We start from the raw sequence: 16,697 nt of genomic DNA, 5'->3' as shown, positions 1-16,697 counted from the left end.
TATAAAATATTCTTTTATATTTTAATTACATTTTTTTGCAAACCTTTGAATACAAATTCTAGAGTATCTAAGGTATTTATAAAATTATGTTCGCTTTTGCCTTGAGTTTTAAAGCTGCAATATAAATATTTGAAAATAAATAAAGATTTATGTTAGACTATACAATTTACTTGGCAAATGTGAAACTAAAAATAAACATAAAAAATGTATATCAAAAAACATACATTAATCTATTTTGTTTGTCTTTTTTGAACAATCTTAATATTAGAATCATTGACCTTGATTGATATTTGGCATTCTTGGTTGAATTTTCAGATTTTCCATTGATTTAAGATTTTGCATTGTTGCTTTAATATAGAGATTTTTCCATTCTTTAAGCAAGATCGTAATCTTGAATTTCGAAATTTAATGTATAATTTTGATCATGATTTAAGAAATAACTTTTTTGGTTCAATCTTGATTCAACATGTTATTCTTGATCATGTTTATACCCGCTACCCATAGGGTAGAAGGGTATTATAACTTTGTGCCGACAGGAAATGTATGTAACAGGTAGAAGGAGGCATCTCCGACCCTATAAAGTATATATATTCTTGATCAGCGTCAACAGCCGAGACGATATAGCCATGTCCGTCTGTCCGTCTGTCCGTCCGTCCGTATGAAACACTGGATCTCAGAGACTATAAGAGATAGAGCAATAATTTTTTTCGACAGCATTTGTTATGTCTGCACGCAGATCAAGTTTGTTTCAAATTTTTGCCACGCCCACTTCCGCTCCCGCAAATCAAAAAAAACGAATAACAAGCCTAATTTTCAAGATAGAGTTACAAATTTTAGTATATACAATAATAACTATAGTAGTTATGATTCCTGAAAATTTGGTTGCGATCAGAAATTGTGGAAGTTATTAAAGAAATACTTTTGTATGGGCAAAAACGCCTACTTACTAGGGCTCTTAGTTGCTTTGGGTGACAATCTGGCACATTGCGACGTTTATGGTATATTTTGAATGGTGTACTATATCGATATACCAAATATACCATTTGGTATATTTTTAGTATTTTTTAGTATTTTCGGTATATTTTGAAAATGATACCGCAATATTTTGCCTTTATTAAAAGTGGGTAGCGGGTATCTCACAGTCGAGCACACTCGACTCTAACTTTCTTACTTGTTTTTTCTTTCATTGATTTCATTCATTGATCATAGAGTGCCCCGAAAAGAGCATTTCAATTAGTTAAGCTTTTACTTTAGAAACGTTCGAGCTAACAAGGAGCAGCTGCAATGCTCAGAAGTGTGAGTACTTGACTCTCTGATGGATGATGGACTTGACTCGATGATCCATTAACTTGGCGCCGGCCACAAAACGAGCGACGAAGGTTTATTTCTGTTGTCCCTGAGTGTGAGTTTCGGTAGGCGTGAAATTCATAGAAATTAGTCGTAACTTTTAGGCCAAGCCTCGACTGCAGACAAACAACCAAAAAAAAAAAAAGGAGACGAAGTCGAGGACTTGTGGTCAAGAGTAAGAGCAAGGCACGACCTTTTGGTTTATTTCTTTTTTGCCACGTCTGAGGTGCAAATTGGTTCGCACCTTTTTTTTTGTGTTTTTGGCAATATTTGAAATCGATCTTTTGCGACGCGCTGCAAATGAGACTTCGACTTCGACTTTGGTTCGGGGCATAGTTAAGCGTGTGATTAATGAGTTTTTAAAAGGCTCTCTCACTTGGCACATTTTTAGCAGAACTTTAATTGGAACATGCTGCTGCGTAAATCAGCTTAAAATTGCCACTAATAGGCGCTCAAACTCGCTTCGACTCGACTTGATTCTTGTCTCGTGTGCGAGAGAATTCACACCTATCTTTTGGGTCGTGGGTGTGTCTCGTCGGTGTTCGTGCTGGCAAAAAGGTGTCGAAATTAGCTGCGAAATTAGATGCACAGTCAGAAGTGAACTGATTGATGATTTGTTGCCAAATATTTGGCTAGACAGGAAGTGATCTAGATTTTAAAGTGTGTGTCGAGTCAAAAGTAAGGAGCTAAAAATCCAAAATGATCGTTGCTTCGTTCGCTTCATTAAAAATCAATAAAGCCAAGAGAGCTGCTGCCGTCTGCTGTTGTTTGCTGCTGGGAAACAACATCAGACACAGAGCAAAAGAAACAAGTTTGCAAAAAAAAAAAGAGACAAAAATAAAAATAAAAGGCGGAACGTCGCCAACGTTGAACCCATTAAAAGGCGCAAAATGTTGAACGATCGTCGATCGTCGATCGTTCGGATCGGCAGCAGAGAACACGAAAATATTTCTAGGTCCTTGGTGAAGACATTGTTACAAAAATTTTATGCGTTTTTAAAATTAAACGTTATATGCGCTAATCCCGAACTAAACTGCGATTTACGATCGCCAATGCGAATGCGGCTAAAAATTGATTAAAATTTAATGAGCCAGTCGCAACTGTGTAAGCCATAAATATCATTCGTCGAGTTGCTGCCGCCAAATGGCTTCATTTGCATCAGATTGGATCAGATCAAGTTCAGTTCGAAGACGACGACGACGACGACGACGATGATGATTATGAGACAACAACAACAAGTAGAAGGTGACTTTATGCACGCTTCAAAACACTTTTCATTTCAATACGCTTTTCTCTCTCTCCTTGTCTCTCTCTCCTTCCCTGTCTCTCTCTCTCACTTCTCTCTTGAAAATTGACGCACGCCAGAGTTTGCTATCCCTAGAGGAGTTTGCTGTTGACCCCAAAGATGAATGCACACAAGGAACTAAACTGAACAGAACACAGAAGAGCAGAAGAGCAGATGTTTTCATGTTGACCGCATCTAATGGTGCGTGCTACTGCCGTTTGTTCTTGCCCCTTGTTGCTTGCTCCTTGCCACTTGGCTGCGTTTCCTTCTCATCATCATGATCAGACACAGACACAGCCACAGCCACAGACTCAGTCGAAGTTTGAAACTCAGACGCGGGCTCAACCGCAGAAATGTAGCCAAATAAACACTCACACAGGCAAACACACACTCTACCACATACACACACACACACACACACACTAATATACACACACACACATTACGCTGCGGGTAATGATAGTTATCAGCGGTGTGTCCGTCTCTGTCTCTCAGTCTGTCTCGCGCTGTGGCCCGCGACTACTCATAAAGCAAACCCCCAAAAACCATCGACAACACCAACAACAACAAAACAAATACTCAAGAGATTCTATTTTATGCAACAGGCACCGCTACTTTAATGCTCTAACATTATTAGAAGCGCAATGTGTATTCAAATTGTTTTATAAATAACTGATTTATTCATTTTTATACCGAATCCTTACTACGGGTCTTAGTTACTTTGGCTGGCAATCTGGTATATTTAGTCCTTAGTATATTTTAGTATTTTTGGTGGTGTATTAATTTGGTATTATTGATATAATACCAAATATAAGCTATTGATATATTCTTATACCTTATGACATATTTGGTATGTTTTATAGTATAGTAGTATATTAAAATACCTAATATAATCTTCGGTATATTTTGATGCATTTGTGGTATATTAACTTGGTATAATGTATATTTATAATGTAATACTACCAAATGTAGCCTTCGGTATTTTGTAGTATATTTGTGGTATATTAATTTGGTATATTTTATATTTTGGATGTACTAGTATGTCAATATACGGTATATTTTAGAATGTTTGTGGTATATTAATTCGGTATATTTAATATTTAGAATATTATACTATATCAATATACTAAATGTAGCCTTCGGTATTTTTTAGTACATTTGTGGTATATTAATTTGGTATATTTTATATTTTGGATGCATTAGTATGTCAATATACGGTATATTTTAGTAGTTGACTTGTAAATTAATTCGGTATATTTTTTGTACCAAACATACTATTTGGTCTATTTTAGTATGTTTGTGGTATATTAATTCGGTATATTTAATATTTAGAATATTATACTACATCAATATACTAAATGTAGCCTTTGGTATATTTTAGTATTTTTGTGGTACATTAATTTGGTATATTTTATATTTTGGATGTATTAGTATGTCAATATACGGTATATTTTAGTATTTGACTTGTAAATTAATTCGGTATATTTTTTGTACCAAACATACCATTTGGTATATTTTAGTATGTTTGTGGTATATTAATTCGGTATATTTAATATTTCGAATATTATACTATATCAATATACTAAATGTAGCCTTTGGTATATTTTAGTATTTTTTGTGGTACATTAATTTGGTATATTTTAGATTTATATTACTTCTATTAAGCTCTGTTATAAACCTACTATAATATACTACAACAAATTAGGATATATATCAGCAATAAAGTTGGTATTATCACTGATGAAATTGTAATAAAATAAGTTGAAAATATTTCAATGTTTCTTCCCATCACTTTTCCTTTTCAGTATATAAGTATTACATTCTGAATTTACTAATACATTATAAAATATACCAAATTAATATACAAGTCAGTAATATAATAACAATAATATACTAAGCCAAAAGAAATCTCAAATATTAACAAAACAATTGGTATTATAATAGATGCAATTGTAATCACATATTTTTTAAATATTTCTATTAGATGTTTTTTCATTATTTAGTATATAAGCATACTATATAATATACTAAAACAAAATAAAAATAATAGAATCAATAAACTTGGTATTATGACTGATGAAATTTTAAGAAAATAATTTCTAATTTTTTTTTCTATTATTTTTTCCTTTTCAGTATATAAACATACTATAAAAGCTACTAACAACGAAGAACTCTGTCTTAATGCCATGTCATAGCTAACTTAGCTACCCTCACACAGTGTAGACAGCGAAAAGAAAGAAAGAAGCAAAGGGCAGCAAAAACAAAAAGAAGAAAATAAAAAACAGAAAACAGAAAAAAAGCCAAATCAGAAAGCTGAACGACGATCACAAAGTCGCAGTTTGATTTGTCTTTGGCAACGTCTCTCTCGCGGTGAACTTTAGCTTTGTGCAAAGTTCAATGAGCTGTTCGCGTGGCTTCTGACTGCGATTCAGAGAAAGAGAAAGAGACAGAGACAGAGACTGCGACTTAGGCTTCGGGCTGTTGGCTCCCCTATTTCGATGAGGTTCTTTTTTGGATACAACAGCAAAATGCAACCCCTAGCAAATGTTTTCCTTCTTCCTCTTCTTATTTTATAGTGTTGTCTTTTCATTTTCAGCTGCAGCCCAAGACAAAGTCAAAGAGCGAGTAAGCAAGATAGAGAGAGAGAGAGAGAGAAAGATAGATGGCTGTCTAAGCCCGTGCCCGGGACAAGATCCTGGCGGTAAATACACCTGCCACGCGTCAGGTCGAAAAACAGCGCAGAGCTCAGAGCTCAGAGTCCTGTGCCTGCATTTAATTAAAATATTAACTACGAAAATGACTGGGGAAACACACACACGACAGAAAGAGAGAGAGAGATAGGGAGAGAAGTGCAGCAGCGTTGCCAGGGACAGCACAAGACGAGGGGGGAGGGAGGTCAGTCAGGTCCTGACGGAAACTTGTTTCAATTAACATGCAACAACATTCATTTTTGCATTTCCAGTTTCGAGGAAAAACGCTCAGGATATTCAGTCAGTCCTGTCTCCCTCTTCTTCTCTCTCTCCCTCTCTCTACGTATTGTCATCTCGCTTGCACGCAATTAACGCGGCCCGGAACTATGCTTCATATCAAAATAATTATGCATTTAAATCTTTCAAGCGTTGCAAAGGATATTTTATCGCGGGCGGAGTTGTAGTTGTTTTTTATTCTCTTTTTATTATTTTGTTTGTGGTTGCCAAGGAAGCAAATAGAGTAAGGAATATGGAGAGAGATAGAGAGAGACAGAGAGAGAGGGAGAGAGAACACTAAAGTCTGTCGAAGTTGATCTGCAGCTTGTCATAGATCTCATTGATTAACTTGATCTTGCAAACGCAGATTACAAATCAGCTTACAAGGAGAAGCAGTTAGAGAGAGAGAGAGAGATAGGTAGAAGCAGATAGAGCAGCTACAACTTCAACTTAAGCTGACCTGATTGTAATCAGCGTCTAGTGTTAATACTTTCCTTGCCTCAACTCATATGTAAAGTTTTGACTTCCGCGCACACCGATTTAAGCCAGAGACGCGGCATAGATCAGTTGAACCAGGAATTATCTTTGATCTGGAACTCTTTGATCGCAGCGATCGTTTGATCGTTTTCAACGAACATTCAACTAGCAGACTGCTTTACAAATATATGTTGATTTTTCATTTCAATTTTTATTAAATTTATTACTTTAAAGGAATACTTTAAGTGATATTATTCCACATGTGTTTTAAAGTAAACTCTGATCGCAGCGATTAGTTGCACATCGAACATTCAAACTCACAGTTTGTGTTTCAGATATATATTTGACTTTTCGAAGATTTAAGTTGAGTGAATGTAAATAATCTTTGATCTTTCATTTCAATCTTTATTAGAATAACTTTAACCTTAAAAAGAAAAGTTATAGAAAGAATTTTAGCTATTTTTGGAAATATTATTCCACATGTACATTTTAAAGTAATTATCTCACATCTGAGACTCTTTGATCGCAGCGATCGTTTGGACATTCAACAGTCAACTTATAGATTACAGTTCAATTATATTTGACTCTTTGAAATTAAATTAAGCATAGCTTTAACTTTGAAAACTAAGCGTGATAAAAAGAATTTTGTTTACTAAAAAAAAATGTAATTATATCACATCTGAGTCTTTTTGATCGCAGCGATCGTTTAAACATTCAACGTTATACTAACATTTGTATATTTTATATATACTATTATATACAGTGTACAATATATGTTATTTTCCATACTTTACAAAAATTCAATTATTGATCTTGGCAACTAGAGTTTCACTTGTTGATCTGTAAAGTTGTTTCTTTTATTTTAACATTATTTCCATTGTTTTATATCATGTAAATTCCAAAAATTATATAAACATTTTCTGCAAAACTCAAGTTTTAATATAAACTAATGAAAATCATAGTTAATCTACATATTTAGTTTTTAGTAATACGAATCCACATGTGTGATTTAATCCCAAGAATGAATTCTAAACATTCCAGTTGAGTATAATAGATACTATTTGATGTATAAACTGCAATTTTTTGGTCAGCGATTGGTTTCCTTTTCAGTGCTGTTACTCATCCATTACAAAACTCAGTCCCGACGATCATTACGCAAATGCACTTCAAAATCAAAGCAAAATCGATGGATATAGTAGATATGTACTCGTATATGCATATGTATAGGGGAGGATCGGTTAAGTACAATGGCAAACAACAAACTGCAAAAACACACAAAGACCACAAAAGACATTCGGCTATTTTGAACATTTCAGCAGCGCAGCGAAGAGAAAGAGAGAAAGAGTTGCATTAATCAAATGAATTTGAATAGCAGATGTCAAAGAAGCGAAAAATCTGCAATAAGAATCTGTACACAATGAAAGTGTTAATGATGCGCCGAAAAACTGCACAAAATATTCCATTACAAAGCAGAAAAATCTAGTGGAAAAAAAGCGGGGGAATTGTCAACCAAAAATGAAACCAAACCAAACCAAACCAAACCAAAAGAAAAAAGAAAGGATTGTCGATCAAACGATCGGTCATGCCGGTCTGAGTAAAAAGGGAAACATTATTGTCAAGAGTTTGGAAAATGGAAATAGAAAATGGAAAATTGACACGGCTACCGAATCCGCTGCTGCTGCTGCTGTCGATGATCGGCAAAAATGTGTGGACAAAGGGAACGAGTTGAGGTAGCAAAAACCGATCGAGAGCTCTCCTCTTACACACCTGGCGATCAATCTGCGGTCGCTGAAAGAGAGAAAGAGAGAACGAGAGCGAGAGCGAGATAAAGTTTTGCCAAGTTCTTGTTTTTGTGAAACGGAAGTGAAAAACTTGTGATCTTGTTGATCGTTTAATTAGAGGCATTTGTGAAATTGTTTGAACACCTATCGAGGCCTGACTCTGCATAGCTAATAAGGTTTTTGCCATCCTTTGAATGCTCCTTCTCAAAACATATCGCATGCCAAAGCGTTGCGTTTTAGTGGGCGACTTGGCGACTCCAACTTGGACTTGGACTTAAAGTCGAAGTCGGGAGCTTTGTGCGTGAGTTGCACATGAAATTTAGCGAGTAGCGCGTCGCTTTGCTAAGTTAATTAACACGGAAATCAAATTGTTGGCATGCCAAAATGCAGGCAACGCTTCTCTCTTTTAGACTTTGACTGATCTCCGCACAAAAAAGAAACAAACTCAAAATTGAGTTGAGTTTGAAATTTTCGAGTGTAACTCAAAGGCTGAGTTGAGTGCAAGAGAGCAGGTAACAAGCGATCTCTCTCGCTCTCTCTGTGTTTGAACTCAACTCAATCTTACTACCTGTAGCCTGAGTGCAACTCAGTTGAGTCACTTTGCCAGGTGTTCGCACAGGTAGCGAGAGAGAGAGAGAGAGTGTAAAGTAAAGAGAGCAACAACTCCCTTACTCTCTCTCTCTCTCTCTCGCTCTCGTTCTCTCTCGGCTTTCGTCGTCGTTCGTTGCGTTGCGTTCGTTTCGCAAAGGTACAAAACATGAAGGTTTAGGACGAAGGGACTCATTCTTGTGCAAGGTGTCAAACGATCAACTTGAGCGAACTTTCAACGAAAGCAACAAATTACTTCTTTTTTTTTGAATTCGTAAAGTGCGTGAGTGTTAAAAAAACTGAAAAGAAAACAATTGCTAAAAATATGTCTAGTGTGGTGTTCAATGTTCAAAATACAACTCAACAGTCGCAGAACAGCATCGAGCAACTATTTCCCACCACAATCGGTGGCGCCACCAAAATGTATCAACGCTATCAACACATAATGCCCGCCCCCGAGCAACATCAGCAACAGCAACAGCAATCGAATATTAAATCGAGCAATGGTCTGACAATCAAAACACGCAAATACACGCCTCGTGGCATGGCGCTAGCAACAGCAGCAACCACTGCAACAGCAGCAGCAACCACAGCAACAACTATGCCTTATAATGTGGATCAATCACAGTCGGTGCAACGACGCAATGCTCGGGAACGCAATCGTGTCAAGCAGGTGAACAACAGCTTTGCTCGACTGCGTCAACACATTCCCCAATCGATCATCGCTGATCTGACCAAAGGCGGTGGGCGTGGACCGCATAAGAAAATCTCCAAGGTGGACACATTGCGCATTGCTGTCGAGTATATTCGACGACTTCAGGATCTGGTCGATGATCTCAATGGAGGAGCAACAACAGCAGCGACAGCAACCACAGCTGGCAACCATTTGAATTTGTGCCTCGATGAGACGAGCTGCAGCAGCGGCAGCAGCACACATTCCAGCAGTAACAACAGTTCACATCACATGTACAGCTACAACAACCATAGCAACCATAGCAGCAGTCACAGCAGCAGCAGCAGCAATCACAGCAACAATCTGTTGCAGCAACAGCAGCAATTGCAACGCCAACAGTTTCCCAACAATCCATTGACACCCATCACGCTGAATGGCAATCACTTGCTGCAACCATTTGCTGCCACCCAACAACTGCAACAGCAACTGTTGCAGCAACACCAGCAGCAACAGCAACAGCAACATCAACTGCAGCAACTTCAACAGCAGCAACCACAACTGGCAACCACAACCACAACGACGGGCGCTTGTCATTCACCAACATCATCGTTCAACTCGAGCATGTCCTTTGACTCGGGCACTTACGAAGCGGCACCACAGCAACTCTCACCGCCAGCACCAGCCTCTTCCTCTTCCTCATCCTCATCGAGCAGCAACAGCAACAGTTCAAGCTCCGCTGCTTTGGATGCTCAACTGCAACTCAAGTTTGAGCCTTACGAACATTTTCAATTGGATGAAGAGGATTGCACGCCCGACGATGAGGAAATCCTCGACTACATTTCCTTGTGGCAAGAGCAGTAAAAACAACACACACACACACACACATCAACACATTCACACCAACACACACACACACTACGACTGCCAGTTTGCTTTCTAGTCAATGATTTTGAGTTTTGAACCAAGTGCCTCAAATGTTGTATATAAACTCAGCTCATTTTTTTTCTATGCTAGAATTTTACTATAATTTTTTTTTCTTTTTTTTTTAATCACATTTTTTTTTTTGCTAGATTTAAGTCTTTTTTTTGTAAGCCACTTGATACCAGTAAAAAAAAAAACAATTTTAAGCATAGCATTAATCTAGATTTTAAGCGCAATTTTTTTCAATGTTAATTAGTTGTTGTAAACGATATAAAAATAAAATATAAGAATCGATGTATAACTAAAAAAAAATTATGACTTTTTATGGCGAATGGAGGGAATTTAATTTGAACTTTTCATGCGGGTTTGAACTTGATGAGATTGCAGTCGATAAATGTTGAGATTGAGATGCGGGTTCTTCTTCTTCTTCGCTCCTGCTTCATCATCATCATCATCATAAAGGCTTAATACTAATCTCTGTCTCTCTCTTGTATGGATTATCTGCCATTTAGAAGGTGGACTTAAACCCTTTTTTTGGAACGAACACGCGCCTCATCATTATCGCTCATCATCATCATCAACTTCATAGTGATCGTGATCGTAGCTTCTTACCTATGCAGGTAGTTTTTAGGGGGCGAGGGGATTAAAAGGGTTTCTCGGTAGAGGGAAAAACTAAACTAAAAGCGCGAGGCACGTGGTGGAAAAAGAGGGAAGAAAAACGGGGCAAATAAATGTAAATTAGTTGTTGAAAAAGCGCAGGTAGAAGATAGGTTCCATCAAAGCTGATAAAAGTAATTTCCCCTCGCTTTGGACGCGTGCTAAGTGCACTGCAATTGTAGAAGAGAGTGAGAGAGAACGACAGGCAGAAAAAGAGAGAGAGAGAGACAGAAAGAGAGAGAGAGCGCGGGAGTTAGCGGGAAACCTTATCGCTAAGCAACAACAATTCAAATACACTTTTTGAGATATGCTAATTCAACTGAATTCTAACATTTCGCAAAACGGAAATAGGCGTCTACAACAACAACAACAACAATAACAAAATCAACAACGTTTAATCAAGGAAATTCGATCAGTCGAAGTCTACCGCATTTTGAAAAATAATAAAAATAAAAACCTTTTCATAAATACAGTATTATAATCAACTTAGTTATATATAAAAATTAAGTGTTAGATTAAATGATTTTCGATTTGTTTCAACAAATACATAAATATTTCTATTGTTATTAATGTTGGTCGATTATTAAACCCGATAGTTTCCTGAAAATTTGGTTGCGAAATATTGCAAAATTTATTTATGAAATACTTTTGTATGAGAAAACACAAAAGAAAAAACAAAATCGAATCTAGAAATCTTCTAAAATTGTACTCAAGTCAAAGGAATTTAATGATGGTGAATGAAATTTATACAGAATTATTTGACCCGAAACTTTAAGAAATTGTTGAGGTTGAATAAAAAATATGATCACACTAATACTTTAAGACATTTGGGATAATAAAAAAAATATTTAAAATATCGAAATTGCAAATCAAATTTATTTTACTATATTTTATCTGAGAATCTTAGAACTAATTTAGTACTAAATGCAATTTAACTTATTAATTAACTGATTCTAAGGAATTGAACCGTTTAATAAAAAAAAATATATTTAAGATATTGAATGCTTCCAATACTTAACAAATTATTTAATTTCATAACAAGCATTCAATGTTTCTGTAGATATTCCGAATTTATTTGATAAAAAGTTTGTCAAATATGAATCAAGAGCAAAACAACTTCTAAACTTATTAAAGGCAAATTTTATAAATTTAGAAACATTTAATTTATTAAAAATGATTTCAATGGTTTGCTCTCAATATTAAAATAACAATTCGAAAAAAGCTATTATTAAGTATATTTTTAAATTATGAATATTTTGCTTCTAAATATGTTAAGTTTTGTAAATTTACAAATATTTCATTTATTGAAAATTATTTAAATGGTTTCCTCTTAATATTCAAATGTGTTAATATTCAAATTTGTTAAATATATTTGCAAATTATGAATACTTTGTTAGGATTGAAACTACTTCTAAATATGTTAAACACAAATGTTGTAAATTTAGAAATATTACATTTATTGGAAATTATTAAAATGGTTTTCTTTCTCTATTCAATTTTGAAAAAGAGTTTGTTTGAGGCATTCTTGCAAGTTATGAATATTTTGCCAAGATTAAAACTACTTCTAAATATGATAAGTTTTGTAAATTCGGAAATATTTAAACTCACTTTTCAAAATTTATGTTGCAAGCTATCAATGCTAAATATACTTGCAAATTATGAAAATGTTGTTAAAATTGTAATCTTCTTATGTTGTTTAATACTCAGAGTCAGTTTGAATAAACTGTCGCTTGTATTTTCCGGTTCTTTGGTTTTCAGCCGTAGTAACCAAAAAAATAACAAACAGAATCCTTTTCATTCAACTCTCCCACGCATCGAGCGACACTCAGAGTTGAGAGCTGAGAGCTCAGAGTTTATAATAAATCATTTAGCATTACAAATAAAATAAAAGGATAAAGACGCTAGACTATATTTTGACACATTAAAGAGCATGTGAACAAAAGGTGTTTTTTTTCGAGTTGAGAATGCATTGTCCGATCTTCGAGATTTAGGTCGCTTGGTCTCGGGGTCGTGTGCTCCAAAAAAGGAAAAGTGTAAGAACTCCCTCACGCTTTCTCTTCTATTCTATTCAATTCCCAATGTCAACGCTGACACTTGACAACTCAATGCAATTGTTTAGAGGAGGGGAGCAACAAACTACTGCAAATAGTAGGCAAGGATTAAAAAAAAAGAAAGAATGGGAAAATGACAGCGCCGGAAGAACTTTCACCTCGAGAAACGAGAAAATGAGCATTTGATAAACAGTGAAAGAAAGGAGTGCGTATTGTTCAGCTTAAGGATTTAACAGCTGCTTTTTGGTTCTTGTCTTTAGTTTTTTTTAATAGATTCCTCTTCAGGATTGTTCTTTTTTACTTCACTTTTTGGCGTGGGTACAACTTTGTGTGGCGCAGAGACTAAAAACGCGCCGCCATCGCATCAATCAGTCGAAACAAATTTGTACAAATTATAGGGCTGCCTTTTAGTGGACTCTCTCTCTCTCTCTAAGGATACGCAGATTGATGGAAGCAAGAGAAACACAGACTTTATTTTAGAGGGCGCGGGCGAATCTCATAATTCAGCTCTTTAAGAAGTTGTTACTTGAAACATTTATTTTTACACCTAAGGCAACCTCCCAAAAAAGAACTCGCAATCAAAATGTTGTTGTTGCGTTTGGTTTATTTGAATTTCAATAAGGCACAAGAGACTCGAGCCTGACTTTAACTGGCCCCAGGTCGAGTTCATTATCCTGTTATGTGCATAAGGCGGCATTTTTTGCTTTCATCTCGCACGCAACATTTGAACGGGGCGTTATTAATTAGCGTTATGAATTATTGATGCGCTGACCAAACGTTCTCTCTCTCTTCGTCTTCGTCACTCTTCTTCTGTCCTTCTCTATCGCTGATTGCTGTGCAATTTTGATAGTCGCCAACTATTTGCACAAGTGCACAAAGCAAGAAGACAACTCGAGAGAAGCAGCTCTGATATCTTCATTGTGCAGAGGATGCATAAATCGCCAACATGTTGCACGTACATCATCTGCTGGCGCTGCAGCCACAAGATATGTGTTCCCAATTAGCGAAAGACCCCAAATGCGACACACAGTCACAGCGAACGAACGACGCCAAGTCTCAAGACGCCAAGTCGCTTCAAGATTCAAGATTCAAGCCGCAGTCAGGCAAAAGGCAAAAGTTATTCGAGTTGTCATATTAGATTGTGATAAATGTAGTTACATACGCAATGTGATAACTTTTCGACGCTCAGCTCTGCGCCGGCGCTTAGCTCTGGCTCTTTCTCTCTCCCTCTCCCTCTCTGCTGTCTCTCCCTCGCTCTCTGGCAGTTATTTCTCCTCCCTCTCTCTCTCTCTCTGCTCACCATTCAAAACGCTTTTATGACATTCGGGAAATTCCGAGAGCTGCATTTTTAGCTTTTATTACCCCTGCGCCTTGACCCTGACTTTACAATTGATGTCACGGAAAATCCCAAGTCCTCAAATCCTCAAAAAACATGCACATAGACATCGAAATTTCCGCTTGATCCTGCGCTTGACCCTGACTGAAAAACTGTAAAATCTGTGACCTGTTTAGGGCGCTTAATATTACACCTGCCCGCGGGGTGGCTGTCTTTCCATATTTCTTTCCTTCCCTTTCCTTTCTGTTCTCTATTTTCTGTTCCTGTGCCTGCGCCTAGACCTTAACCTCGACCTGTCTCTAGTCCCTTGTTCTAGAAGGGGTTTTTGGTTGCATTCTACCTGCGCTTGTAAAATTTAGGTGGCAAAAATTACACCTTCTTAACGATGACGAAATCATCGTTGGTGCTAATGCTAAGCTATTCTTATTTTGCCAACACTAATCTGGAGGCAAATTCGTGGGTGAAGGGCAGAGTCTTAATATCTGTGGAATTAGATATTCAGCTCATTTAACACGCACTTTAATCAGCGGAATCTTAGAGCAATATTCGTTATTAAAACGAAAAATTAAAGTGTTTTTCAAATTAATGCACAGAGAGAACAAATCTAGATTGATTTAATATTTTTTCGATCTTAAAGAAGACAATCTTGAAACAGGATTTTAAAGTCTTCACTCTTCAATCAAGACTAAGATTAAAAACATCTTATTTTAAAATTAAAATCTTTATTCTAGACTTTTATTCTGTATTAAAGAAAACATTGCAAACCTTGTTTTAAAATTTGTTTGATCTTAGAAAAACAAAACATTTTTGTTCCTGTGTCTTGAAATGTTGGAATTCCCTTTAAAATTAGAAGTAGAAGAAGAGAGTAAGATTAAAGCCTTGCATTTTATGATTGGGCAATATAGAATTTTTGTAGATTTTCAATCATCATTAAAGAATAAACCTACTTGGTTTAATTTTGACATACTAACAATCTTAATTGAAAATTTTTTTTTTTCTTGACTTTATCATTTTTTTTTCTGTGTGTAAATAGCAAAAGAATCCAGCATATAAAAAATGACAGAAATAGTTTCGGATTTTATTACGGGACTAATTTTTTTTTATCATTTTAGTATTTAGTATTTTTTAGTATGTCATATTTGATTTAATAAATATTATTATATATTGTATTTCATATGTTTCCTTACATCAATAGACTTCCCGATATGCAACTCGGAAAGATTATTTCAGTTCCAGTTTCCAAACATAGTTTAAGAAATATACCACACACCAAGTGCTATGAATTGCTGTTAAACAAACACTGACATTATTAGGACTCAAGACGCGCCTCAATTATTAGAGATCAACGACGAAAACAAACTTCTCTTGCTACTTTGACCACCAACAGAGTGTTGCCTCAATTAAAAACTTATATTTTGCTTACTATTTATTTGTTTTTGCACATCTCTCGAGTACAGAGATCGAGGCAAGAGGCAAGAGATCTTATCTAATGCTCTGTGTGGGCTGTCAACACAAACAATTGCACTTGCTACTGGGCGTGGCAGAGTGCAACACACGTTGCAATAACAGCAGCGTGTCAAGTGGCCAGCAGACTTCCCACTTTTTCCTCGCTCATTTACCTCATTTTTTTCTTTATTATTTTTACACCAGGGTATTACAGCTTTGTACCTGCAGGAAATGTGTGTGTAGACAGACAGAAGAAGGCATCTGAAGCCATGAAGTAAATACTAATGTAAGTATATTCTAGATCAACGTCAAAAATGTAAATGTTATTTAAAAAATACTTTTGTTTGGTAAGAAACGGATTAGTTGCTTTGGTTGACAAGTTGGTATATTTCTATGGTATATTTTGAATATAATATAAGTATATACATAAATATACCAAATATGACTTTCGGTATATTCTAGTTGCCTTGGATGATTATTTGCTATATTTCATAACATTTCTTATATATAGTATATTAATACAGGCCATACAAATTGTCTTTAGTATATTTCAGTTGTCTTTTGATAAGTTGGTATATTTCTATGGTATATTTTGAATACAAGAGAATATACTTTGGTATATTCTAGTTGCTTTGATTGAGTATTTGTTATATTTCACATATATAATAAATTAATAAAGGCCATAAAAAGTGTCATTAGTATATTTCAGTTATCTTTTGATAAGTTGGTATATTTATGGTATATTCATGGCATATTTTAAATACAGTATACCATGTGCATACACAAAATATGGCATCTGGTATATTTTAGATACCCTGATGGGCAATTTAGTATATTTCATACTCTATGAAATATTTATGTAATGTAATATGTATAATAATGTATATTTTATATGTATATAATATATAATAATAGTATATAAATATACCAAATACGACCTTCGGTATATTTTAGTTGCTTAGATTTTTAATGTGCTACATTTCCCACTCTGGTATATTTCGGATTTAGCAGTATATTAATATACAAAATACGACCTACGGTATATTTTAGTTGCATTTTTAGTAATTCGGTATATTTGTGGTATATCTATGGTATACTTTAAATATAGTATACTATAAGCATATACCAAATATGACATTCGGTATATTTTAGATTCGTTGACTGACAAT

The 16,697-nt window shown here is 35.4% G+C and overlaps 1 protein-coding gene and 1 long non-coding RNA gene across 2 annotated transcripts in view; one reads left to right on the top strand and one right to left on the bottom strand.

The window, feature by feature from the left end:
* Nucleotides 1–16,697, bottom strand: part of LOC127565177 (uncharacterized) — a 56,155-nt gene that overhangs the window by 27,734 nt on the left and 11,724 nt on the right. The gene's annotated exons all lie outside the window — the stretch shown is intronic.
* Nucleotides 8,666–10,131, top strand: LOC117573945 (achaete-scute complex protein T4). Its single transcript, XM_052002525.1, has 2 exons — nt 8,666–10,001; nt 10,034–10,131. Exon 1 carries the CDS (start codon nt 8,770–8,772, stop codon nt 9,976–9,978), a length of 1,209 nt encoding a protein of 402 aa, XP_051858485.1. The 5' UTR covers nt 8,666–8,769; the 3' UTR covers nt 9,979–10,001; nt 10,034–10,131.

Source organism: Drosophila albomicans, chromosome X (genome assembly GCF_009650485.2).
Source record: "Drosophila albomicans strain 15112-1751.03 chromosome X, ASM965048v2, whole genome shotgun sequence".
Classification (NCBI taxonomy): Eukaryota; Metazoa; Arthropoda; class Insecta; order Diptera; family Drosophilidae; genus Drosophila; species Drosophila albomicans.
The sequence above is the reverse complement of the archived record's forward strand: the minus strand, read 5'-3'. Positions and strand labels throughout refer to the sequence as shown.